Raw genomic sequence first — 26510 nt, forward strand, 5'->3', positions numbered from 1 at the left:
ATGCATAAGCAGCGTGCCCCGTGGGGATGGGTGTGCCTCGCTTTTCCAGTGTGCGCGTTCGTTCACCGCGAGACTGCAGCCTCCGCAGAGGGCTGCCCACACTGCCAGAGCTGATCCGCACTGCGTGCTGAGACGCAGAAGTTACACCGCCCACTTTAGAGCGGGGAAACTGAGGCACATATGAGCTAGTGACCCATAGGCATCTAGCAGAGCCAGGAAGGCCCCACCCCCCACATTCCAGATTTGTGCCTTACCCTCCACGCCACACTTATCTTTGCTGCATCTGACTCCTGGTGCCCAGCAAATCTCAGTGGTTTTCAATGTCCTTTCTCCTGCAGCCGCCGTTTATGCAGGGCACGGGGAGGGGGAGGGGCTCAGCAATAAACGATGAAGCGAGTGCTTGCTGCCTGCGGCACGGGAAGCCCCATGGAGCATTCCCCAAGCTGCCTTGCCGCCGGTTTCCATTTTTGCCACAACTGCTGAGCTCCAGAATGGTTCTTTTAAAGCACCAGTTAGTCCTGACCTCCCAAGCCAGCACGGACCATTGTACAAAGGCAATGCCCTGTTCTGTAGGGCCACTGCGTCAGCAGGTTCGCTGATCTCGGGAGCGATTCAGCTTATGCCTGGTTGCAAAGATGTCAGTGAAAGAGCATCCCGGACAGCAGCGAGAGATTTGGTGTTTGACAGACAAGCAGCCTGCAGCCGTGGAAAGGAGGAGACCAAGGGGGGATGATAGAGGTCTATAAAATCACGAGTGGTGTGGAGCAAGTGAATAAGGAAAAGTTATTTACTTGTTCCCATAATATAAGAACTAGGGGTCACCAAATGAAATTAATGGGCAGCAGGTTTAAAACAAACAAAAGGAAGTTCTTCTTCACACAGCGCACAGCCAGCCTGTGGAACTCCCTGCCAGAGGAGGTTGTGAAGGCTAGGACTATAACAGGGTTTAAAAGAGAACTAGATAAATTCATGGAGGTTAAGTCCATTAACGGCTATTAGCCAGGATGGGTAAGGAATGGTGTCCCTAGCCCAGTGGTTCTCAACTTGTTTCAGTCCATGGACCGCTAGGCCAATCAAAACATTTTCGTGGACCACCTCCTTTGAGACAATCAAAAAAGAGCAGACAACGAACATTTTGGTTTGGAATTTCTTTCTTTCTAACAGATTTTGGTGCCTGCCCACGCCGGGTGACTTTGGACAATGTTCCTGTGGACCACCGAAAAAGTCACCATGGACCACCAGTTGAGAACCACAGTCCTGGCCTCTGTGTGTCAGAGGGTGGAGATGGATGGCAGGAGAGAGGTCGCTTGATCGTTACCTGTTCAGTTCCCTCCCTCTGGGGCACCCAGCATTGGCCACTGTGGGCAGACAGGACACTGGGCTGGGTGGATCTTTGCTCTGACCCCATATGGCCGTTCTTGTGTCTGAAGAATAGACGCTTACCCCCCCCTTGCCTGTAGCTGCAGCACAGCCCAGCGCGTCGTCCGTGGGGGGAACCAACCCTGAGCCTGGCAGAGTCAGGGGTGTGGGGGGAGTCACTTCGGACTCCCCTCTTCTGGGAGCAGCGTGCCCCCTTGCAGGTTAGAGCAGCCATGGGGTAACCCCCATGCCCTAAGGTAACCCCCGGGGGCCGGCGAGGGGTGGGACCCACCTCTGCGGAGCGTCCCGCGGACACGGCCTGCAGCCGCTCGCGTTGTGATGAGCCGGGCGGTCGGGGCTCAGGCAGGTTTCAGTGACTCCGCTCTCCAGGAGACGCTCACAGCCTGGAAGGGACACAAGCCAGACCCCTTCGCCCCCCTCCCCCCCCCGAGTTAGCGTCTCTGCAGACTCCCTGGGCTCAGCCCTGCTACGGAGACGCTGTCTTCCTACAGCCCGCCCTGGGCCCAGCCCTCACTCAGGGGAGGCAGAGGCCTTGCCCCACCATGCTGGGCTGGGGGCCGAGGGGGAGAGACCAAGCAGGGGACCTGTAACCTGCCCAGGGCTGAAGCCCCCAGGCATCAGCTTTGGCCTGGTGTGTGTGTGTGTGTGTGTGTGTGTGGGGGGGGGGGGTCAGACTCTGGCCCCAGGCCCAGCAAGTCTAAGCAGCCCTGTTAAAACGAGGTCTCAGCCCACAACTGGGAACCGCTGCTCCGGGGGCCGGTCTGTCTCCGACACGGGCCGAGGTCTGTGGGCTTCAGCGGAGCCGCGCTGATTTGCACGAGGGGAGAGTCTGGCCCAAGCCCGGGAAGCACTTTGGGGTCCTTTGGGAAGGGCAGCAGCCGCCCCGGAGAGGAGGTTTGAGCCGAGCCCCAGAACCTCCCTTCGTTCCGCGGGGAAGCTTCATCTGCCGCTGCCAACGCTGCCAGGCTTGGCGGTCGCTTGCCCGGAGGGCCGCACGGCCCCGGCCTTTCAGCTGCTTGTCGACTTCCAGCGGCACCTGCCCCCGCCAGATGAGCCAGAAGCGACCACGGGCCCTGCGGCTCCCCAGCCTGGGCTCTGCCGGGACCCTGCCGTCGCCGTGAAGTAACCGCCCAGGACGGCGGCGGCAGAGGCTGTCGGGCGGAGAGCTCCTCGCTCTGGACACTTGCGATCACAGCGGTTCCCCGCATGCAGGACGCAGGGAAGGGTCGCTCGGCGCCTGAGCAGCGCTCGAGCCGTACAGCCGTGGGCCCGGGCGGCTCAGGGCTCTGGCAGACGGGGACGCAGCCTGTGAACCGACGGCTCCTGATCACACTTGGCACTTGCACCGCTCGGCCGCCTGCGGATTTAATTAACCGTGCCCAGCGCTCGCGCTGCTCTTGTCGGGAGGGCCCAGAGACGGGGCAGTCGCAGGCCCCTCCGTGCTACTTAAACCTCCCCCAGCCCAGCGACCGGAGCCCGCAGCATCGCTCACCGCACGGGGAAAGGGAGCCGCAGCTACGGGCCCCCCTTGCGTCAGCCGCAGGGCTAAGCCCAGGAGCCTGAGTCCTGCTCTCCCAAGCTGTGCTGCTCCTCAGGCCCACCCGAGCGCAGGGCGACAGGGCTGCTCGTTAGCCCCTTGGAAAGGCCTCGATTCAGCTCCCCATGGGCAAGTATCCAACAGCAGAGACCAGCCCCACACCGTGACTACGCCCCATCCTGAGGCAGCGCGGCCCAACGGCCTCAGTCTAGAACACAGACCTAGGGTTCAGGGCAGCACAGCCTAAAGGCCTGAGTCACATGGCGTAGGGCAGCAGCCCCAGTAGAGGGTCCGGCCTGCCCTATTCCACCAGACCCCAATCCAGGGCTCAAGGGGGGAGTGATCCACCACGTGCTCAGTGGGGATTCCCACGGCAACATGCTGAGCTCACTTGGATACCACTCGCGCACCCTCCCTGGGTCACTGCCTACAGTTCTGGCATTGGGGTGGGCCCCGTAGCTTCCAGGTCATCAGGCTCCGCAGCGTTGGGTTCCAGGTCCGCTGCATCTGGAGGCTCAATACAGTCGCTTGGGTCTCCAGCTCCCATCATCTGGGTTTCTGGCTGGTCCACCTCAGGAGCTCCTCTAGCAGGCCCTTCCACTCCAGCATCCAGCCCAAACTGGGGTAAGCTGCTCCCTTTTATATTGTTCCAGCCCATGGAGCATGCCCAGTGCAGCTGCGGGGCGGGACTTCCTTCCTCTGTGGGGCATTAAGCCTTTCTGGCCCAGTGCACACCCCGTCACAACTCAACCCTCCCTCCCCGTGTGCAGCCTCAGCAGAAAGCCAAGAACGGGTTACGTCCAAGGCAGAGCTCCTTTGGGGCAAGGTGCTGATCCACCTGGATGAGCCTGGCAGGGTAGGGAGAGTATCCCCCAACCCCCCATTGCTCTCTGGCTCCTGTCACCAGGCAGCTGTCCTCTTGAAATGAGAATGAATCGATGAGGAAGCCCAGCAGCCACTGAGGCTGAGCGCAAGGTCAGCAGGTGCTACCGGCAGCAACACATCGGAGGTGGAATTCAGAGGAACTGCTAAGACAACAGTGCGGAACGGAGAGCTTCCTAGCCCCCCTTTTAAAAGCATGAGCCTCAGGACTTCTAGTGCAAAGGTGAACTAACTAGTCCATGTGGGTCTGCTCCTGGTAGGGCAGAAATCCTCCCTTGGCACAGGCCCCGTAAGACCAGAGCACAGGGCAGCATACCTAAGGTGGGGGACCTGGTCCTCAGGAATATGCATCGGTGCCTTTTACTTGTAGGCCACCGGTTCCAGTCCAGCCCCGATGAGCAGAACCCACCCTCTGGGGACTGGGTGGTGTCTTCTCTGCGCCGAGTTGGGGGATTCCGTTCTGGTGTCAATGCTTTCAGAACGATGCCGATGCGTTGGAGACGGTTCTGAGAAAAGCCATGAGAATGATCCTCTAAAGGGGTAGAAAATCTGCCTCCCTGTGGTGCTCACTCCAGTCAGTCTAACAGAGACGTGTGATGGGTTAAATCACAGAAACCCCCCTGGAGACTGTCCCCAGGGCATGCTGATCCCGCCTGCCTGTTCTCTGGGGTGCCCCACCACCCCGTCCTGCTGGGCCAGAAGCTCTGGCCCCCCCAGGAAGGGCACAGAGTTGGGGTCACAGCCCACAGCAAATACCATGGACACTGAGAACGGCTCATCTCGGGGAAGGCTCAGGCACAGGGACTTGAGAGCACTTGGGTGCACGGCCCCAAATAAATACAGCTCACTGCAGAAAGTTTATACAGAGGGAGCTCGTCAGAGCTCCTCCATTATCAAAGAAAGAGAGATGCTCAGCTCCTCCCGCTGGAAACAATTATTTACACTGGCTTTTATTAAGAAACCAAACTGCCGTTATTATGTATAAAGAGTAGGATTTAGGTGGTTGCAAGTGAGAGCAGACAGATCTAAGTAAGTTACTAAGCAAAATAAAACAAAACTTGCCAGCTAAGCCGAAGACACTCAGGCTATGTCTACACTACAAGGTTTTTGTGCAAATACTCCATGGAGCGTCCACACCTCAAGTGTGTTTCTGCAAAAGAAAATGTGCAGTCAATGGACAGGACAGAGGGCTTTTTGCGGTGTTGGTAAAACTCCTTCTATGAGGCATAACTCCTTTTTGCACTACGGCTCTTGTGCAAAGAGGCACGTGTGGACGCTCCGCAAGGGTTTCTTGCACAAAAAGAGCCTATTGGAAAAGGCACAGCTGCTCTGATGGCCGTTCTGCGATGCGCTTTGAGGTGTGGACGCACTTTTGCGCAAGAAGTTTTTGTACAAGAACTCTTCGGCAAAAGACTTCCTGCACAAAAACCCTGCAGTGTAGACGTAGCCTCAGAGAAGTTGTTACAAACAATTTCTCCTCACCCTAGTTCTTATTTCAGGTACAATTCTTCTCTGGCCAGAGTTGATCTTTTTTCTGATCTGCTTCTCTCCCCACCAGGACGAAACAGCGTGTGTGGGGTTCCCATCCTGGGTGTTGAACGAGGACCCCAGGTCTGCTCCTCCCTCAGCTCTCCCTTGCTTCTGGCTAGTGCAGCCCTCCTGCTTGGGCCTGGCTCCCTGCCTGCTGGCTACTCTTCAATGAGGCTGATAAATATTTCACTCCTAACTCCATTACAGCAGCCTCCTGGGACTGTTCTGGGAAGTGCATCCAACGGGAGCCCTAATCCCGAGCCTGCCGCATAAGAGCATGACTGCCTGGCAGCCCCCCGGGCTCTGCGAGGGGCGGAGGGACACGCGCTTTGCAAGGCCCGTGCCAGCGAATCAGGGCAGGAGGGGCTGTCCCGGCCTGCCCGCGAGGTGAGACCATGGTGCTTCAGGGAGAAAAGTGGCTGGAAGTAATTCAGTGATTCTGGATCCACCGGCCGGGGACGGGGGAAGCCTCAGGCTCATCTTGTCTCTGGACGCCCCATCAGCAACACGTGCAGGTGCCATGGAGGGGGAAAGTCAGAGGCGGCCCAGATTCCAGGTCTGCCTCACGCCAAGGGGGAGAGCTGGGACCGTGGCCGAGCCAGGCCACTGAACTGGTTAGAAAACACGACCAGTGGCTGGTTCCAGGGCTGCCATCTCTAGGGGATGGGGCTGAATTTGGAGACGAGCTCTCACCCGCCCCTCCCCTCGCCCGAGTGCCGTCCAGTTTGCAGGGCCCCCCGGCAGGGCAGACACTAGGACCGGGATCACGCCTGTTACTGAAATGCAGCCACTCGGGGGTGGAAGCACCAGTGCTATTCTACACACCAGCGGGCACCAGCCAGGAGATCCGGATCCACCGGGAGATCTTGGAGCCTCTGACGGGATCCTGACTGGCTTGGCCGGAAGCTTTCAAGCGCTGGCACTTCAGTTGCCCCTCCACCCGCTGCCCTGCTGCTCCTGCCCTGGCCTTGGAGCTGCCTCCCTGGGAGCCTCCTGCTTCCTGTGCAGGGTGTGGGAGGGAGAAGAGGGGGAGCTGATGTCCGGGTGTCCCTCCTCCCCCCACTTCTGTACACTATCCCCGCACAGAGAGAAGGGGATGGAGGGAGCCTATCCTGGCATGGCTGGAGTCATTATCCCTGTGGGAATTGTGCTCCTGGAATTGGCTGGCATGTCCCTGCAGCCCCTGAGAAAGGCAGAGCAGGGGGTCTCCACATGCTGCCTTGGCCTGCAGACCTCTCCTGCAGCTCCCAGCGATCAGTAACAGGGAACCGTGGCCAGTAGAAGCTGTGGGGCCGGTGCCTGTAGATGAGGGGCAGCACCGGGAGCCATTGCTGTACATGCCGGCTGCTTTCAGGAGCGGTGCAGGGTCAGGGCCGGAGAAAGCTGCCTTAAACCCACTGCCCCACCACCCGGAAGCTGTCTCACTTAAGTGGTGCCCAGCCAGAAGCTGCTTCCTGAACCCGTCCCAGCCCTGAACCTCCTGCCCCAGATGAGTCCTCCTGCCCCGAAACTCCTTCCCAGAGCTTCCTCCCTGAAACCCCCCGGACCCCAATCCCCTGCCCTGGGCTAAGCCCAGAGACCCTCCCACACTCTGAACCCTTTGGCTCATGACCAGAGCCTGCCCCCAACCCCCTGCCCCAGCCTGGCAAAAGTGAACGAGGATGGGGGAAGGGGCATGGAGTGAGCAGGGTGAGGCCTCAGAGAGGGGGTGGAGCAGGGGCAGAGCCTCAGAGAAGGGGTGGGAAAAGCCAGGCAAAGGTATGTGGGTCTGGGGTACTTACATTGGAGAAGTGACCTTGTGGTTAACAAGGCTGGAGACCCCTGGCTGACACAGCACGAAGGCCTGGGCCTGCAGCGGAGGTAAATGCCCATCGCTCCCTTTACTCCAGCCGCACCCGGCTGGAGAGCTGCCCCAAGATGCTAGGTTAGGAAAAGGGGAGCGTGAAGGGCTCCTGGAAGATGCTGTGTGCTGAGCTCCTGTGGTTTTTGGAGACTTGCCCCAAGCTGTCAGGTTAGTGCTAGGGCGGCGTGGCTCTTAGGAATTAGATACAGGGCTCTCGTCAGCCAATCGCGACGTTACCTGCCAAAAAAGTTTTCAGCTGCTTCAGGAGCCTTGGGAAAGAGGTGGTGTTGTGGGAGGGGGAAGGGGTCAGCCCCCCATTTGCTGCTTGGCTTGTACTGGGCATGCTCAGTAACACTGCCGAAGCTGCTGTCCTCACCCCCCCCCCCCCATCAGCCCGCACAGGTTACCCTTCTCCCCCCCCCCCCCCCGCCCAAAACCTGAAATTGTGGCCTGGTTTGATGGAGCCCACACACTGCGCACCAGACCGTCACTGGCCACGTAAGCGACTGGGAGCAAAGGCCGGGGGTGTTAGAACGAGCGAGGTGCTGCGGAGGGATGTGGTTCAAATCAGTGGTGAGACAATCAGCCGAGTCACTCGGGCCACAAAAACGGTCCCTGTGAATTGAGGGGAAATTGCAAAGGCCATTTGTGAAGGTCTGTGATTCCCCAGCTAGGGAGACGTGTGGGCTTGGCGCGGCACTGGGCTGCCACTGCAGCCACGCGTCCTGGGTCGCTTCGATCCCCTCGTGTTCGGCACAGCATGGCTGGCCCTTGCTTAGTGCTAGTCCGGTTATCAGGGCAAGAGCCAGCCAGGCTTCCCAGGAGAAGCCATGCGGCCAGAGTCCAGCTTCCCCACAAAATGACACGGTCCAAAAAATAATTGTGAGAGAGGGGTGGGGTGTGTGGGTGGGTGAGAGAGAGAGAGAGAGAGAGACAGACAGACAGACACAGACAGGGAGTCAGTGCAAAGTTTCATTTCAAATCAGAACACACAAGACAGCAACACAGGAGACCAAAAGGCAAACGGGGATTTTTTTTTTTTTTTTTTCAAAACTCAGGTTCACAGAAGTCCTGGAACACTCTGATTTGGGCAAGCAGGGATTTTTGGGGGGAAAAAATCTGTGTCCCCGCAGCTGCCAGCCAGCTGGAGGCCAGCAGCCCAAAGAACCGAGTGGAACCAAGGTTACTGATGTGCCAGAACGGCAGCCTAGTCCCTACTGGAGAATCCGGCTTCCTGCTGGCCCCTCCCCGCAATGAACCGTCCCTCCCGACCTGATAGCAAGTGTGCGCCAAGCGGGCACAGGCTGTTAGACCAGGTTCTGCTCCCCTCTGGCCCTGGGCCGGTCGCCCCCTCTCCCCATAGTGCGCCCCACGGTACGATGGCGCGGACCAAGCCCCGTCGCCTTTGTCAAGCGCTGGGAGGCCGACGGCTGAGAAGCACCCAGAGGAGAGAGATGGAGGCACAGGAGGGCTCCTAGAGCACCAGTCCAAGTGCAAGGCTGCGGAGCGGGCACAGTCTGGCTGTGCTAAGTCCATGGGTCTCACCAGAGCTTGCCTCTGCCTGTCTCCCCACCTCGTCCAATAGGGACCAGGAGGGCTCAGGCTGGTAACTGCAGCTTGTGGCTCTCCCAGGACACAGCCCAAGCCAAAGACCAGCCCTGCAGCTCCGTGGGCGGCTGCTCCCCAATGCAGAGCCCCAAGGGCTGGGCACTAGACACGTGGGGCGTGGCAGAGACACGTTACCGCCCGGCAGTGAGTCGGCCCCGCCTGGCGCTCTCAGCCCGCTGGATCCACAGCCCAGCAGCCTGCCGCCCCCCGGCAGACACACACGGGCCAGGAGCTGACTCAGTAGAAATGTTTATTGAAACACAAAGCACAACAGCACACCAAGCTCGTTACAAGGCAGTAGATGAAAGTGCGTTGCCACCTGTGAGTCGAGCGTCCCAAGGCGGGGCCGTGGCAGTGCAGGGACGGAGCAGGAGACGGCTGTCCGAGCAGGAGGCACTTGAGACGGGGGCGGGGACCCACTTTGTTTTGTCTTGTCCTTTCTTCTCCCCCAAAGCACGTCACCCTCACCCAGACCTTCGCCTGGCCCGGCACCCAGCCTGCGCCACTGGCTGTGCTCCCGGCTAGAATCCCCTGCGGCGAGAGCCTCTGCCATCTCCCTTTGGCGGGGCGCCGAGTGGGAGGAACCCGGACCCCGCTGTGCTCAGTGTTCTTTGCCCCCCCGGCTACGCCTGCCTGGATAACCCGCTGGCAGAGGGGAGGCGGCTCTGGCACAAGTCTCCAGACGTTTAGGTCAAAAGCCTGCGGATTCCTCCCCCCAATTCATCCTCTGAGGTTCGGTCAGTTTCTGTTCCAGTGCACATCAGGAATGTCGAAGCGAATTGCATTAGGTTTGCATTGGGGGGGACCCAGCTGGTCCTCCAGGAAGGCGCCAGGCTGCCAGCCCCAGGCAACAGGCCAGGCAGAGTGGGATTTACCCAAGACCCAGGTGGAAGCAGCTTGAAGATGCCAACTTTGGTCCATTCCAACGCACCCATTTTCCTGAGCCTCTAGAGGTCCCTGCTTCGGCCTAGCTCCCCAGCCGAGTCCCGCGGGCGGCTCTGCTCAGTGCTGCCAGCCCTCCTGGGAGCACCCCCCGGGAATCCCCCGAGAGCCCAAATGCGTCCCCAGCCCTATGCCAAGCAGCCAGGGCTAGCCTTCTGCTTTGGGTCATGCCCTGCCCAGCTGCCCGCACAGGAGCTCCCCAGAACCCGCTCCGCACACCGGGGCCCGCAACGGTCACGTCAGCCAGCACAGCACAGCACAGCACGCTGCCCCCGGGCCCAGGCAGGCCAGCGTAGCCCCACCCTGGGCAGTGGTCCAGCTCCCTGAGCCCGCGACGGCTCCAGGACTCACGCAGCCCGGCCCCTGGAGGGGCAGACCTGGCTGCTGGGGCCTGTCAGCCAAGACTCCCATCCAACCTAGCAAGAGGTTCCCGTGCTCAGGACCAGCCCCCCACTCTGGCAGGAGAGCAGGTGGGGCCAGGTCTGTGCAGCTTGGTGTCTGTATGAAACACTGGGAGACAACTGGGCCTGCTGGCAGCGGCACGCAGCTTGAGGAAACTGAGGCAGAGACCAGCTGGCACTCCCCCTGCCCGGAGCCGCGAGGGAGCTGCTCCCCGGCCCGGCCAGAAGCACAGAGAAGCCACGTTAGCTGCCATCCCGCCTCTGCCACTGGAGAGCGAGGGACAGGGGCCCCCACACGGAACAAACATTCCCGCTTTGCGCGTCCTTGCATCCCTTCTGCGCCCACTGCCCCCCGTCACTGAGCTGCTTGCACTGGGCGTCCCCAAGCAGACTCCACTCTTGCCTCAGACTCGCTCCCCCGCCCCTCGCTGACACGGCTGCAGCTCAACCCCCGTCTACAATCAGCAGCCCGCACGGCCCACCTCCCCGTCAGTCACGTATCCTACCGCACGCGGACACATCAAGGCCCCCGGCCCCCAGCTCTGGATTTCTCTAGCCTAGCCCCCCAGAAAACGGCCTCCTTCCCACCCCCAGTTCCCACTTCTGGCAGTTGCCTGCTTGGGGACACACACACACACCCCACACACACTCACTCCCCCTTCCACAAGCCTCACATGGACCTTCTAGACCATATAAATAATAAATAGTGAACTGCTCCTACCAGCTGGACATCCCGCAGCAGTGCCACAAGTGGGGCAGGATCCTGGGCTCTGTTTGGCGGGGGAGACAGAGGCACCAGGAGGTTAAGTGACATGCCCCATGCATCTTAGCACATCTGTGGCAGAGCAGCAAACTGACTCCTGGCTTTGTCAGGCCCATGGAGCACAGCTGCCTCCCACTCTCTCAACAGCCCCCTGCCCGTTGCCTCCTCCAGAACACAGCTCAGCCACACACATTCCACCTGGGAAATCAGAGCCGCCCCACGGGAACCGCCCCACAAAATAAATAAAATCACGCGTCACAGGACTCCCGAAAGCTCCAACAAGGAACCTTTGGGAACCAGGCAAACCTGCACTCCCCCCGCCCGGCTCGGATCCGGGAGCCCCACAAGGCCGGTCTGGGAACTGGGCATTTCCCTCTTGCAGGGGGAGCCAGAAAGCAGGGCTCTGCCACAGCCGGCTGGTCAACAGCCCCCCGTCCCTTTTCTGGAAGCACGAGCCAGATCCTGGCCGTCTGCACTGCCCAGCGGGCCCCTACGCCCACGCCAGCCTGGTGTTCCTCCGCAAGCCAGCCTGCCGCTACTATTTACATTCCTGAAGGAGGGCAGAGCCAGGCAAGCGTCCCACCACGCGGGCGGGGCTCGGGGCTCGCTGCTCGCTGGCTGCTCAGCCGGGAGGCAAGTCTCCTGCTGCCAAGGCCACAGCCGCATCGGGAGCCCCGCTGAGCAAAGCCCTGTTGCTGCCGGGGCCGCAGGGCCAGGCAAGCGCCTCTCGGCGGCAGACCCGCGGGGGACTGGCTCCCGGGGCAGCAGGGACGCGTCTGGCTAAGGCGAGAGTCCGAGGTGGTTGGGGAGAATAAGTTAAGTGGCCTTTGTTACTATGGCAGCAGCCGCACGGGCACCCCGGGAGCATGGCCCCCGGAGCGGAGCTCCCCGCGGCGCAAGGCACGTGTGAGAGGCGGGAGGAGGCGGCAGCCGCAGGAGGGCGCGAGCACAGAGGGGAGAGGCCACGAAACTTCCCACCCCTCCCGCAAACCCCGGCCGCGCAGCCATTTACCAGAAACCCCTTGTGCTCCGGCTCCGGCTCCCGAGCCTCCTCCAGCCCCGGGGGCTGTGCGCGCTGGGCACAGCAGCCCCACAGGAGGGGCTCAGAAGTCCAAGGGCGCAAAGTCCCCAAAGTCACAGTCGAAGAGCTCGCTGATGCCCTCGCCCTCCTCCAGCCCGAAGTGGTAGTCCTGGGGCTGGGGCGGAGACAGGTTGATGAACTCCTCCGGCAGGAAGCTCGCAAAGTCCTCCTTGCTCTGCTCCAGCAGAGCATCCACGGAGGCCAGCGGCGAGAGACTCACCTCGTCGGCTGCACACTTCAGCGGCAGGCTGCTCTCCCCGGGCAGGAGGGGCTCTGCAGAGACACGGGCATGTGGAACGGGAGGACAGCGGCTGAGTAACCCCAGCCAGGCTACCAACCCCCGCCCCGATGGTTGCTGCATCGTCCCAACCCAAGGAGGCTGCAGCGTCTTCCCGCCACGCACCCAGGAACTGCCCCACCTGCCTCCCAGGTCACCTGGCCACCTCCTCCCCAGGTTCTGCACGCGCGTGGGGCGGGAGGACCCCTGCAGTACCCCACAGGAGCGTGTGTGAGGGGCAGAAGATGCATCTCTCTTATTGACGCCACCCCTGCCTAGACAGGGCTGATCACTGGTCAAACCCCAGCATGCCCGGTACTGTGTGCACACAGACAGCTGCCCCCAGAGCTTGCTGCCTACAAGCAGACCCACCGGAGACACGAGAGCCTGAGGAGGCTGCTGGCGTATGGATCTGCAGCCGGTTCCTGGGGGAATAACCCAGCCCAGGCACCTCACATACGGGGTCTCCAAGAACAAAGCTTTGTTGCAAGGCTGGGGAAGAATCAGTCTTCCAGGGGCTGGAGCCAAAGGTTCAGGAAGTAGCCCAGGGACCACAGCAGGTTAAACAGACGCATCTTCTGCGCTGTGGGCACTGCCAGGGTCGTACTATGGAGATACACCGACCTCCTAGGGCTGGGAGGGACCTCGGGAGCTCATGGAGTCCAGTCCCGGCCCCCACGGCAGGACCAAGCACCAGTCCTGACAGATTTGCCTCAGATCCCTGGGTGGTCCCCTCAAGGACTGAGCTCACAGCCCTGGGTTTAGCAGGCCAACGCTCACGCCACTGAGCTCTCCCTCCCCCCATGTGTGCAAACCCCTGGGGGAGCAGGGGGCAAGGTGATCGGGAGGCGAGTGGGGCAGTTCTGTGGCTCTCCTGCTCAGCTGAGATTGGGGTCCAGGCAAGCCGAGGGGCTGGGCCGGTGGCCTTGCATTTGCCCCGCCGCAGGAAGAGGTTTCCAGTTTTGGTTGGGAAGGAGTCAAGGGCAGAGCCAATGGCTGCTTTGAGAACACAGGCAGAAAAGGCCTTTCCTGCGGCCCTTCCCTTCCACATGACAGCCCCCCGGCAGAGCCACGGCGCCCCGCCCAGCCGAGGGGGCCAGAGGGCAGGTAACAGTGTTGACTGCAGGCCTGCCTGTTTGTTCCCTCAGACCCCGTGAACCGAACAGCCCCCCCATGAGCCCCTGGGGAAACTGAGGCCTGGGCACAGGAAGCGAACACCCTCCCTCAAGTGGTTAAACAGGGTCTCTAGCGGGGAGGAAGCCGCTGTCATGACTCTGAGTGGGGTGACAGCAGGACTGCCCAGGCTGGGCCCTGCTCCCTAGAAGCAGCACACGTGCTGGCCGCACCTTGAAGCCACGTGGCAGACAGTCAAGCCGGGGAGAAGGACGCTGAGGCGGGCAGAGGTAACAGGCCCAGGCTGTCACTATCGCCCCACCCAAAATACCACCAGTGTTCATCCCTGGCTTGGCTATGCCCCTCACTGCCCAGCCCTGCCCACTGCCGAGGGCAGGGGGGCTCCGCCCAGGGCAAGCCCCGCCCCAACCGGCCAGCCCCGCCCCAACCGGCCAGCCCCGCCCCGCCCCAACCGGCCCGCCCCGCCGGGAGCAGCTCCACCGCTCTAGAGCAGGCCCTGGGAATCGGGCCGGGTTCGCTCTCCGGGAGGCCAACGTGCAGGCCGTGCTGCAGCTACGGGGGCCCTGGCTCCCTGGGCCGGAGCTCCCAGCCCAATGGAGCTTTCCGAGCCGACTGAGAAACCTGGCTCCGGCCCAGGCGCGGTGGAGGAGCCCTGCTTGACAGTCCTGGCCAAGCCTGTTTGGCCGCGAGTCGTCCAAGCGGGTGGGTGGGGGCTGGGCTGCAGCAAGAGCGCCAGCTGCACTCGGGCCCACCAGGCATGGGTACTAGCCCTGGGAACCGGGCCCGGCGTCAAGCCTCCCTTCCCTGCAGCACCCACCGCCCCGCCCTGCGCAGGGGGGACTATCCCCCGGCCACACGGCTGGCTGGGCTTGTGGGCCGAGACCCCGAGCAGCATTCCGCCTGCATTGTTCCAACCCTGCAGCCATCAGCACCCACCACTGGGTCCCTCTGACCTGCGCCTACTGCTGAGCCCACCCGGGCTCCTGCACTCGCCACACCCCGGCGCAGAGAGCTGCGGGGCAGGCTCCGAACGCCGGGGAGGAGGCCCCGCGCCGCATGCGCCTTGCTCACCAGGCAGCAGTGGTAAGTTCACATCCTGGGCGTGGTGCGCGAGCGGGGGGGCTGCTGCCTGAGCAGAGCCGGGGGACGATTCCTCAGCGGTTGCTTTGAAGGGGCTCTTGACTGGGCTGCAGACCCCAGAGCTGTCTTCTGGGCACAGGAACACGTCGATGGGGCCCTGGGTGCTTTTCAGGGAAACCTGGAAAGCCTGGAAGAGAAGACGAAGAATCCTTACTAGCAAGGGAAGGCAGGCGCCACGGGCTTGCCGAGGGCACAGCTGTGCCAGCTCAGCATAGAGCCAGAGAGCAGGGTACGCCATGGCAGGGAGCACCGACCGCCCCGCTGCCACGGCCCCAGCGCGGGAGCGAGACAAGAACTCTCCAGGTCAGCTCGGAGACCAGCCCCTCCCGGGGGGTCTGGGCCCCTAATGGAAGTAACAGGCCAGCTGCAGACAGTGCAGTGACCTGGGCTACCAAAGCTGAGGGGGTTAGTGTTGGGTTCATGGGGCAGGTGGCGGATTTCGGCCCTATGCACAGGGTGGGAGTGGGGCTCCGGGAAGGGGCGCGAAGGGATGGGTTACCTCTGCTGGGTCCGAAACCTGCAGCTGGGTCTCCGGAGGGGCTTTGATCAGCATCACCATTTGCTCGGAGGGGTCCGCGATGCTGCGGAGATCCTGGCACGTCACGTAGGCAGAGGTGAGCTCAGTCAAGGAAGGCTGCGTGGTGGCTGTTCCCTTCCACCAGACAAGAGGCAGCGCTGCTAGTCGGATACCCGAGCCAGCAGGGAAACAGTCAGACCCTAAGCACAAGCTTTCAGCTCACCCAGGCCAGGCAGGGACTTACTCCAGGCCAGGCAGTGGGTGGGGAGAAGTGCCCGTAGGAGGCTCCACGCACCGCATGGTGCCCGGTGCGCCCAAGGCAGGAACACCCTAACCGCTCGAGTGTTCGAGATGTTCGTGCAGGTCTGCCCCCTGCTCTGCCTCCTGGTCCTCGCTGCTCACAGGTATCCCCTGTGGAACTACAGCATCTGAACGCCTGGACACACGCCCACATCCAAAGCCTCTAACCCCTCCCCAAGCCCTGCAGGCAAGACACTGCCGCCGTCACACGGCACAGGTCACTCAGCCAGCGCCGGACAAACCTTGACCCCCAGCACCGACGCTGGGCAGGGGGCTGGTGGTCTGAGACCCCTGGGACGAGCAGATGCCCAGGTGCAGCCAGGAACTTCTGACAAGCGCGGCACTGAGGCTGCACGGTAGATGAGAAATCAGGCAGTCGAGCAGGGATGGGCCCTGGCTACAAACTGGCCAGCCCAAAGAAGGGATCCAGCCCAGAGGTGTTGGTTTCCTATGAGATTTAAAACCTCTGCCTGAACAGAAGCGTTTCCATAGCACGAGAGATTTCCATAGCCAACTGCCTCCCTCTCAGAGTTCGCAGCCCAGATGTTGCCGAACCAGCAAGCAAAGCCGAAAGGACTTGCCCATGCTGAGCAAAATGCCACCGAGGGCATCAACAGGATGAACCATGGGGAGTCCGAGCGCCGAAGCCCTTCTCATCAGGCACTCAGGGCCGTCCGTGAAAGATGCAGGCGCCGAGACATCGAGCCTTGCCCCCCTTAAGGATAAACGTACCCATCCCCCAGTATAGGAGCTGGCTGTTATCAGCCAAACTGTCGCAGCAGGCAGCTCTGTATGGTTCGAACAAGACGGCTGGTGGAGACAATGTTACGGTAAAAGCAATGGCCACTAGAGAGCAGGCTCCCAGCCACACGGAGCAGACGGCAGCTCCTTCGCCATGCTGCTGTTCCTTAAGGCGCTGGCCCTAGCGATCGACGCTCCGAGCGCTCTGCCAGCACGGTGCTCTCCAGCAACTTGGAGGGGAGATGGCGCAGATGAGACGCCACCGCCCGCCCCGGGCCTGGCAGCTCCCCTGCCCATCGGGAGCTGGGCAGCCATGAGAGCAGGCACTGCAGCCCCCCCGCTCTCCCTACGGGCAAAGCAGCACCCACAGCCCCACTCCGACAAGGATATTGTTGATTCTCAGGGTCTTCGGTGAGGAGCTTGAGCTGGACGGTGCACATCTGGATGAGGTCATCCAGCTGCTGCTCAGCCACCTGCAGGTCATGGATCTCCTTCTCCAGCCCCTGGTACTTACTGGTGTGCCCCACAGCAGAGCGGCCGCCCCTAGAGAGAGAGCCTGGGGTCAGTCTGGTCAATCCAGGCTGCCATTGTGCTCCGCAGAGCGATCCTGGGCAAGGGAATTCCACCCCCCGGAGCCGCCTGTCCCCTCAATACACCCCACCCACACGCAGATGGGGGCTGGGCTCTGACAAGGACCCCGGGCCAGCTAGGAAGTGAATCCTGAAACAGGGAAGGGCGAGGCAGGGAATTCTGCCGTGGCCATCTGGGGCCAGCAGACAGGCCTAGGCCGAGGGGTGGGGAAGGGGCTCTCGCAGGACCCCAAGGGCCAGGGCCACTGTTTTAGTAGCACCCAGGATGATAAGCACCCACTCACACAGAGGAAAGCCCGGCCCGGCCCCCAAGCACAGATGCACCCTGCCCCGCCCATGCCGCTAAGTGCAGGGTCTCCCATCTCCCCATTCCCCAAGGGGCAGTGGCTCTGCATGCTGGGGGGCTGCACTACAGCCGTGGGGCAGATCCTGCAACAGGGTGCTAGAAGGGATCCTCAACACAGCCCTGGGAGGAGGGGGAGTCTTCTCCTGCACAGCCAGCCACTAGGGGACACGCAGCACGGGCGCTGCCCTGCCAGCCCTGTGGGCCTGACACCCCCAGACACGTCCGCCTCAGGGAACAGGCTGAAACTGCCCGTGAAACTCAGATGCTGCAGGTGTCAATGCAGCAGCCGGACACGAAAGGCCAGCCAGTAGCTAGAACCGGAACCTGCCTGCAGAGCTCTGCCCATGGGCACGACTCAGGCCTGGACGCTGGCTCTATTGAACCATTCTCGGGGTTCAGAGGCCAGGGTGACAGACTCAGGCTTGCGCTACGGCGCTCAAGATGGGCCAGTAGATGGCTGGGCTGGAGGTCAGGCTCTGAAGCCCACCGTGCTCCCTGGGCTATGGAGTCCGAGCGCCAGAGAGCTGCTCAGAGCGCCCTAGCGGCTATGGATGTGCCCTAGGAGCCTCGCCCAGTTACACCCCTGCGGCCAGGCACAACGCGGCGCTTGGCACGTACAGCCACTGGATGTTGTTTTTGGATTTCTTGGTGATGAGCTTGATGCCCTCTAGGACATTGGTGATGTCATAGATCCGCCTCTTCTGCACTTTCAGGACCTCCGCTGCCCAGTTGAGATCCACCACCCCATCGGGCGACTGGCTTAGCAGCTCCAGGAACCGCTTAGTGGTCAGGTTCAGAGAGGTTTCATAGCGGGACTTCTCCCCCGGAGATTTCACACCTGCACGCAATTGAAATTGCTTGTTACAAGCCCTATATAGGTAGGAGAACTCACACACCCAGCGAGCCGGGGGCTTCCTTCAGCTCACCCCCGGCCCTGCACTAGAAAGGGGCTCGGCAGCAGCACACGGGCTCCCGTGTTTGTCTGGAGTCACTGTGGCCCAGGTACGGAGTCCTTTCTGTGCACCTGCCGGTGGCTGTCCACTCAATCCCTTCGCTCCCTAGTCTCGATCCTTAACGAGGATGTTTCTGCTTGACACCAATCCCACTGCACTGGACCCTCGCTGCAGTCATTATCCTCTGCTTACAGTCCCTCAGCCAGCGACCCCTGCGACACTGCCCACAGCCACATCCATTACTGCTTTAACCACCCAGGTCCAGGCCTGTCTGATCCGCTCCAATCCCATCCCGGCCACTGGACCCGCAGCCTCCACGTGCTGCACATCCGCCGCTGAAGTCCAGCGCCTCCGCAGGGCAGCCTGGCACAGACCCAGATAGTTTGCCAGCCCAGGCTTGCAGTCATAGGCTTTGCACACAGCACGTTCCTCCTGCTGCCAGGGCTAACATCCCGGCATGAAACGCTTCCACTGGCTCCCAGGCACTCGAGCCGCCTGTGGCTGGCTACTCTGCCACTGCCACCTGACAACTTGAGAGCCCAAGACCAATTCCAGATCCACGTGAGGCGCCGCTAAGAACCCGCAGCTCAGCCTGCTGGACTGGGCAGCGCAGTGACTCACGCAGCGTTACACCCGACCGGTGGGAAAAGGGCAGGCAGAGCGGGACCTGGCACCCACAACGCTTGAATTTACCCCCATTACCCCGACTAGCGTTGGGCTGGCTCAGGACGTCCTAGAGCCAGCTCTGCACAGCGAGGGAAGGGAGTGGGGGAAGGGAGAGGTGCTGCACCAACTGCAGAGCCTGATCTCCAGAGGACAACGGATCCCACACGCCTCGGTCCCAAGCCCCACAGCTCAACTCAGCCATGACACTGAGGACTCGGTCCCACTAGGCCACTTGGAGGGGGGTGCAGTAGCTGGTCAGAGCTCTGAATGAGTAGAGGCAGCAGGAAGCGGCACCTGTACCTTTCGCTTTGCCCCGGGAAGTCTGGATGCTCTCTGCTATGTACTGGTGATCGGTCTCCAGGTCTAACTTCCTTTTCACCTGCAAGAGAAGGAAGGCTTGTGAAGGATCAGCCTGCTGCTGAGCACCCCCCCTTACAGGACACCCCTGGAGCGCAGAGCCAACAGTGACAGAAGTTCTAGCCAGTCAGCTATCGGGCAGCCTATGCAACGGGAGTTTGATCTCAGCCTTGCACCCAGCAGGCAAGTGTCTATAACAAAAGCTACAGGCATGAGCAGCAGCTGGGCTCAGCGCTGACCAGCATGGCTTTGGTGGCAATGTTACCTGCAGAACGTCACCAGACTTTGCATTATGGAGCCAAGCTCCCCGCCCGCAGAGCAGAGAGAACAGGAGGCCGTCACACAGACCAAAGGCCCGTCTAGCCCAGTATCCTGGCTTCCCACGGTGGCCAGATGCCTCAGAGGATGAGCAGAGCAGTAATCAGCAAGTGATTCATCCCCTGGAGCAGGACCAAAGGGAGCCTTGAACCACAGGCATTTAACCTTTCACACAGCAAAGCCAATCGAAGGGAAATCCCGCCAACTAAGCCAACGCATCAGGCAGGAGCAAAACCCACAGAGAAGGGATGTTACAGTTTAACCGATAATCTGAGGTTTATCAATTACTTAAATGGTTAAACGCGCCAGCTGGGGCCGGCAGCAGGATGGTAGCAGGGCTGGCTGCCAGAGTAGGAGAGAGGCCACCCTTCCCTCCCTATTGCTAGACCCCCTAAGATGTAGCAATAGGGAGGGAAGGGTGGCCTTGTAACTGATAGGAGAGTACTTGAATCAGCACGGCCTTGGTGTGTGAACAGACTGATCTCCCAGGAAGGTCAATGTCCCCTAGCAATGGTTTGCTAGCAGGGTATGGGCTGTTCTGAAACAGTGTCCTTAGGCTCCAGAACAGCATGCCTGTACATCTACCCGGGCCTGCTCCTTCCCCTCCTGGATGCATAGCATCCTCCAAGCTGGCAGGAGCCAGGTCACCACAGGGAGTTGGGCCCAGGGAGCATGAGGCTGGAGTCGCTGCCCTCCTCGGGGAGCTGAAGCCAAGCAGATGGGGGAGACAGGGACAGGATGGAGCCACTCCCTTCTCCCTCAGACCATCCCCACTGCCTTCTCCTCTCCCTCCCAGCTCCCCCCGGCCTGCACTCTGGCACTGCTTTGTCAGGGCTCCAGTGCTACCTGCTGTGCCTCGCAGGCCACCTTGCTGCAAGCTTCCTCGACTCACTACGCACTCAAGACGCACGGCACCACGGACACGCGTGGGCCCCGCCTCGGCAGCCTGTCTCCCTGGTGCTCGTGGCTCAGACAGGGATGCACCACAGAGGGGCAGCAGGAATTCTTTGCTGACTCCACGTGATCACCTGAGGAGCACGGGACACCAGCCTGGAGACCTGCATGTTGGCAACACACCCACTGGCAGGTATTGCCATCACCATAGCGTCCAAGTGCCAGCCTCTCTCGTCCTGCCATCTCCACCATTCCTGGCCTCTCCCCCCTCCTCGGAGACACACTAGTGATGGGCTCTATTCGGCGCTCCAGTTATGCCAGGGTTTCCCAGGCTCTGCAGCTCATAGCCCCACCTCTGCGCTCCCAGCCAGCAGCCGCTCAGCCCTGAAGGCAGCACCACAGAGTGGATAATATTACACCGTGCCAGCCTGACTTGTGCGTGCTGGTGGCAGCTCTGCCTTCCAAGCTGGGCACTTGGCCACCAGTTGTTGCGCTCTGGCTGCCCAGTGCGGGCCCCAGCATCTCTCCCCTAACAAATTAAGCACAGGCACTCCCGAAACGCAGCACCATAAAGCCACCCTGCAGTTTGGGCTCCGGATGCCTCTCAGTGAACGCAACAAGCATTGAGAAAGCCCTTGGCCAGGGACGCAGCAAGGAGCAGGGCTCTACCACACCTCAACGGTGGCAGGAGTTCAATGTGGAGCTGCCCGGGGGGTTGGGGTGAGGAGCTGCCCTTGCCCTGGTTTTACATTTTCAGTGCTGGGGGGGCAACATGGAGCTCAAGATCCATGTGCTCGAGTCCAGAGGGATCCAGTTCAAGATGGCACAATGCTGCCTTCTAAGCGCATCCGAAGGCTACACTATTTTCCCAGTGCCTCAGAAACCTGCTGAAGGATTCCTGCCATCCACCCTTTGGCAGCACTTCAAGGCCAAGGAGTCATTGCTAAGCAGATGTGCTCCAGAAGAGGAGAAACCAAAACAGGGATGGGAGACTTCACCCACTTGCTTCACACAAGCAGCACTCGTAAGAACGAGCCGTCACAATGCCGCTCACATGCTCACAAAGATCCAAGCTACGCACCAACCGGCGATCAGAACCTTCCAGGATAACCCCAAGTGGAGTGCCTGACTTGATCACCCATTGGTGCCAGCTCAGACCAGCATTCCAGCTATCTGCCTGGGACCACAGGGACAAGAGAACTTCAAGACTTTGTGCATGGTTACTACCCTGCCTCTAGTACAAGAGGATCTGGCTCATGAAGGAGACATTTGGGAAGGAGGCGGAGACTCGGTCATTGGGGCCTATTTTATTACTAGAAGGAAACCGTCTGACAGCACAGAAACAGATGAATTCGAGACCTCCCTCCCGCCCGCCCCAAGGCCCAGTGACATGTATCTGGAGGGAAGTATCTCACCTTGAGTGATCGTGGAGCAAGTGAGCTATTGCTCACACTGCCCTAGACAGCTGACCATCAGCTATCTAAATTCCAGTGCACTGCTGAAAAGCACCCAGGGGACCTCAGAACAATAATTCTGCCCCCTTTCTTTGCTCATGCACACTAGGGTGTTTAGAGTTTCACTGCCCACAAACATCAGGCTGCAGCCCTGCCAGAGGTGCAGGTGCAGAGCTGCCCATGGGTACCAGGCTGCTGATTACAGTTAGGAGAAAAGCAGCTCAGGTTTCAGGGTTTCACCAGCAAAGCGTCTCCATGAAACCGCACTCCAACCATGCAAACCAGCAGCGCCTCCAGCACAACCACCCACTCCCCACAAGCAGGGAGACAGCAAACAGGGAATTTTGGCTCATTATGGATTCTTGAGCCAAACAATTAAAACAAAGGATCAGCTGTAAAGCTGCCGCCGGCCCCTCAAACTCCAAGCCTCTGGAAGATGGTATGTTTAACTATCAAAGCATGTTGTGGTCTTTTCCTCCTCCCCCCACCCACTTTCGACTGAACTAAAAGCTTGGGGATGTTATACTGGGACAATGGCCCATTATGCCCAGGATCCATTCACTGACCATGGCCAATGCCAAATGATGGCTCAAAATAATCTCCAAGTGCACAAGAAGGATCCCATACAGTGTTCTGTTTGTGCCATGATGAAGGAGAAATGCAAGCCCTTGTCACTTCGCTTCAGTCTAATTGCCGGTGGTAGTTATTTACGTATTTATCCAGCCTTTGCCAGAGGCTGGAGATGGATGACAGGGGAGGGATCACGTGATGATTACCTGTTTCTCTTCACTCCCTCTAGGGTACCTGGCACTGGCCACTGTCGGAAGGCAGAGTACCGGGCTAGATGGATCTTTGGTCTGACCCGTGCGTATGTGTCGAAAACAAATTCGGGAAACCAAAAGAAAGGAAGGCTCCGGTTCAGCCTTGCCTTGTGGGACCCTGATTTTGCACCAAGAACTACAAGGGCAGATTCTTGCCAGGAGCCCCACTGAACACAATGGGTGTCTGCATGGATGCAAAGGTCAGCCCTCCATACTTCACAGCAGTCAGTATTTGTTATACTACAATAGCATCCAGAGGTGCCAATCACAATGAAAGCCCTCTCATGCAGATGCACTAGAAGACAACACCTGCTCCAGAGTTTATCCTAACAATTATTTAGAAGTTACAAGTAGGGCCCTGGAAATCCATAGATACCCACTTTATACCCACAGGTATTTGCATCCGTGGATGTGAATGCTGATGTCCACGGCCCATTCTTGAAGATTCCGTATCTAGAATCTTGCAAATTTACAGATAGCTGTGGATGTGGATGCAGATAACCTCAGCATATTTTTGCATCTATAGATGCAGATACAAAATTTTGTATCTGCGCAGGGCTCTAGTTACATGCCTGAGCATGTATACACACGCCCTCCCATCGCGGACAAGCAGAATTTCACAAGACTAACTTTATCCTGCAGATTGCTGCCACAGTCATTAAAGTATCATCACAACACACTGAGACCTGAGAATAATCTGAGAAGTGTGTCTAGAGACACAATCCACACAGTGGATTTGGCTCTGAAGTACAATTTTCAGACATTGTGATGACTGGTGTATGTCTCCCCCTCTATTATTAATGTATTTGCATATTTTATGCCCAATCCCCATTCCTCTCCACTGAAGCAGGGCAGGTCACTCCTGTGTGTGATGCGAGAGCGGAGATCTCAAAGCCAGAATTCACAGGTCCCCTATGAGCCCATGTCTCCTGGTGAAGAGCTGGGAGCAGAAATGCTGAGCCAGGAAGGCAGAGAGCTCTGCTCTGCACACGCTAATGGCAGCCTGGCTCTCGCCAGGCCTGGCTCGCACATTACTACCGGTTCCTCCCTCGCTTGGGAGCTTTATCGCGGGAAGCCGGAAGCCGGAGAGCTGCAGCCACCGCACGGGCAGCTCCCAGCCTTATCTGGCACCAGACAGGGCTGCCCCCCCCGGCTACAGGTGGCCCGTCAGCGAGCCCAGGGCGCGGGACGCTCGTGAGGCTGGAGCCCATGACCCCGGGGGGGGGGGCGACTCCCTCTCCCCCCTCGTCCCCCCCGCAGCGAGGCGGGAGCGCCCCGCGGCCGAGCGGCGTTACCGGAGGGCGCCCCAGCGCGGGCCGCTGCGCCGCCGGGCCCGGGCGGGGGGGCTGCGGGGTGGCGAAGAGCAGCAGCTCGGCCTCGCGCTCCGCTTCGGGCGGGGGCGGCGCGTCCGGCGTGGAGATGATCACGATCTGCTGCTCCATCGCGTGCAGGGCCCCGGCGCCCCCCAGCAGCGCCGCCAGCTCGGACACGCGGGCGCCGCCGCCCGGCCCCTCCCGAGACATGGCGGGGCGCTCACCGGCCCGGCGCCGGCCCGGGGGGGCCTGGCCCGGGGCCGCGCCCCATGCTCGGGGGGGCCGGGCCGCGCTCCGCAGCCTCCGCCCCTGCCCGGGGCCGCCGCTCGCCGCTCGGTGGCTCGGCCCGGCCCGGCTATTGTCCCCGCCGCTGCCGGCCCCGCGCGCCTTTGCGCGCCAAATCCTTTTTGCCGCGAAAGCCGCCGGAGCGCCGCGTCCGCGCTCCCATTGGCTGCGTCCGCCACACGCCGGCGGGGAGCGGCCTCGCCATTGGCCGCCGCGCCGGGCGGGGGGCGCCGCTCCGCCTTGCCATTGGCTACGGCCCGGACGGCCGCGAGGCGCCGCGGTGACGAGCCCAGCGTTCTGACAGCCGGCCAATCGCAGCGGCTGCGCCGGCGGGGGGGCGGCCAATCAGCGCGCAGCTGGGGGACGCCGCGGCCAGGGCAGGTGCGGGGGCTGGTCGCCTCGCCCGTCTCCCATCTGTTCCCACGGCGCGGCCGCCCCGCCCCTTCCCGCGGGCACAGCGGTTGCCAGGTGTCCGGCGCGCGGCCGGGGACAGACAATAGAACGCTCCGGTGTGTTCCAACTCAGAGGGGATGTCGATTGTGACGTCATGGCACGTGTGCCCCGTGTGCTTGTTGAAACCATCTGGCAGCCCCCGCCCCGCCCCGCCGCTCTGCTCGCTGGGTCCCCGGCACCAGGCCCGGCAGACTCTGCTCCCCTCACTCCCGCTGTTTGGGGAGGGGGTGTCCGCGGACAGAAACACCCTGCCCGGCTTGCAGGGGGCAGACACCCTTCTCCTTTCCCCTTCCTTGTAGGGGGCCCGGATCTGAACCAGGACACTCCTGAGAGGGAGCGGATCTGGATCAGTACCTGCCCCCTCGGGAGGTATCCATGAGTAATAGCTACATAGTACAACTATATAACACTGTATGTAACACATGGATACCTCCCGAGGGGGTAGGTACTGATCCAGATCCGCTCCCTCTCAGGGGAGTCCTCGTTCTCAAAGTTCAATTTGCTATTCTTGCCCCCACATTTCACACCCACTCTCCAAGTTCCGAACTCTAATTACATTCTACACAGTGTGTTCTTCAGGCTTCGGCTAGATTAGGTTAGAGGTCTCCACTCAGGGATGGTATGCCAGCAATTTAGCTATAATCTCCATGAAAGTCTGTTCAATAATAGAAACTGAGGGTAAAAAAATACAGAACTTCAAAAATATGTGTGGGCACATAGGGATACATCTGCCCCCCCCCCCCCACATACCTGTGGACAAGGAGCAGCATTACAGGTGCATGGATAGAACTGGTTGCAAGTCACATGCTTTTCAAAGTTTTTCATTATACCTCTATTGCTTTTCAGTAATTCGGTTTAGCAGAGGGTTGAGTTTTTAATTGTAATAAAAATCAATCTACCTCAGAATCAGTTTCTTCCTTTGATATCTGGGCTGAGGCCAACCTTCCAGGCCTTGTCCACCCTTGGGAGAAACTGGAGAGCTAGATGATAAAACTTCCTGCCCCCCTATCTACCTTGTAGCTCTCACCACTGCTGCCAATAGTAGAGCTGCAGCAGCTGTGAAGGCTGGATCTGAAACTTGACCGTGCTAATGCTACTAGGGGCTCTCCATAAAGCTGCCTTTTGGGGCAGACTGTAAAAATCTTTGAAAGGAAAGCCACCCAAACCCGAGCCTGTTTGATCAATACATCTGGCTTCAGGACAGGGCTGAAGAGGAATTGCTCAGTGTTGGCTGCCAGTATGCTGGATTCCCCTCCGGGACAGACCATGTTGCCCATACACTCTTGTGGCTCTGGTGGATGGTTTCCTCCTGTCCATAGACAAAGGATTATCTCCATCTTCGGCCTGCTGGAATTTGATGCTGACCAAACACTTCTGCAGCTCACTCCAAGAAGCTGTAGGATTGCATGGCAATGCCACGACACAGCTCATGATCTTCCCACAGAACAAACCCAGTGTGGCACAAGCAGCTGCTTCTCCACTTCCAAAGCCTTCAGTGCCACTTTATCGTATGCCAGCAACCCACAGATGATACCCATCTCTGCCTCTCACATCGAACAGCACCATCTTGCAACTTCCCCACTGCCTAGCCAAGGTCGGCTCCTGGATAGAGAGACTGGCTAGTGCTGACCCCAGGCAGGATGGAAATCATGTTGGTAGGACATGCAGAGTGCTTTGAAGAATTTAACTCCTCTAACATCTCCCTTTAAAACATGATCACCTGCCCTCCGATTACATCTGCCTTCAGCCACTGGGGCCTTTCAGACTTCACAGTACTACTGGATGTCAAAGTGGCTTGGTGGCAAAACTTGCTTCCCTCTGTGCCTAGTCACAAAACAATGCCACACCATACGGCATTGGTCACCAGCCAGTCAATCAAGATCTACCAGTAGATCTTGGAGCCTCTGACAGGGGATCCTGACTGGTTTGGCTGGGAGGCTGTCAAGTGCCTGCATGTCAGCTGCTCCTCCTCTCACTGCCCTGC

At 60.1% G+C, this 26510-nt stretch overlaps 1 protein-coding gene across 1 annotated transcript; it reads right to left on the reverse strand.

Moving 5' to 3' along the window:
- Positions 1–9013: 9013 nt before the first annotated feature.
- E2F1 (E2F transcription factor 1) lies at positions 9014–24192 on the reverse strand. Its single transcript, XM_075901511.1, has 7 exons — positions 23771–24192; positions 18932–19010; positions 17631–17850; positions 16467–16619; positions 15018–15132; positions 14450–14645; positions 9014–12240 (listed from the first exon to the last, which is right to left on the reverse strand). Exons 1-7 carry the CDS (start codon positions 23996–23998, stop codon positions 11990–11992), a joined length of 1242 nt encoding a protein of 413 aa, XP_075757626.1. The 5' UTR covers positions 23999–24192; the 3' UTR covers positions 9014–11989.
- Between the last annotated feature and the right edge of the window lie 2318 nt (positions 24193–26510).

The sequence above is a fragment of the Pelodiscus sinensis genome, chromosome 18, assembly GCF_049634645.1.
Source record: "Pelodiscus sinensis isolate JC-2024 chromosome 18, ASM4963464v1, whole genome shotgun sequence".
Taxonomy (NCBI): Eukaryota; Metazoa; Chordata; order Testudines; family Trionychidae; genus Pelodiscus; species Pelodiscus sinensis.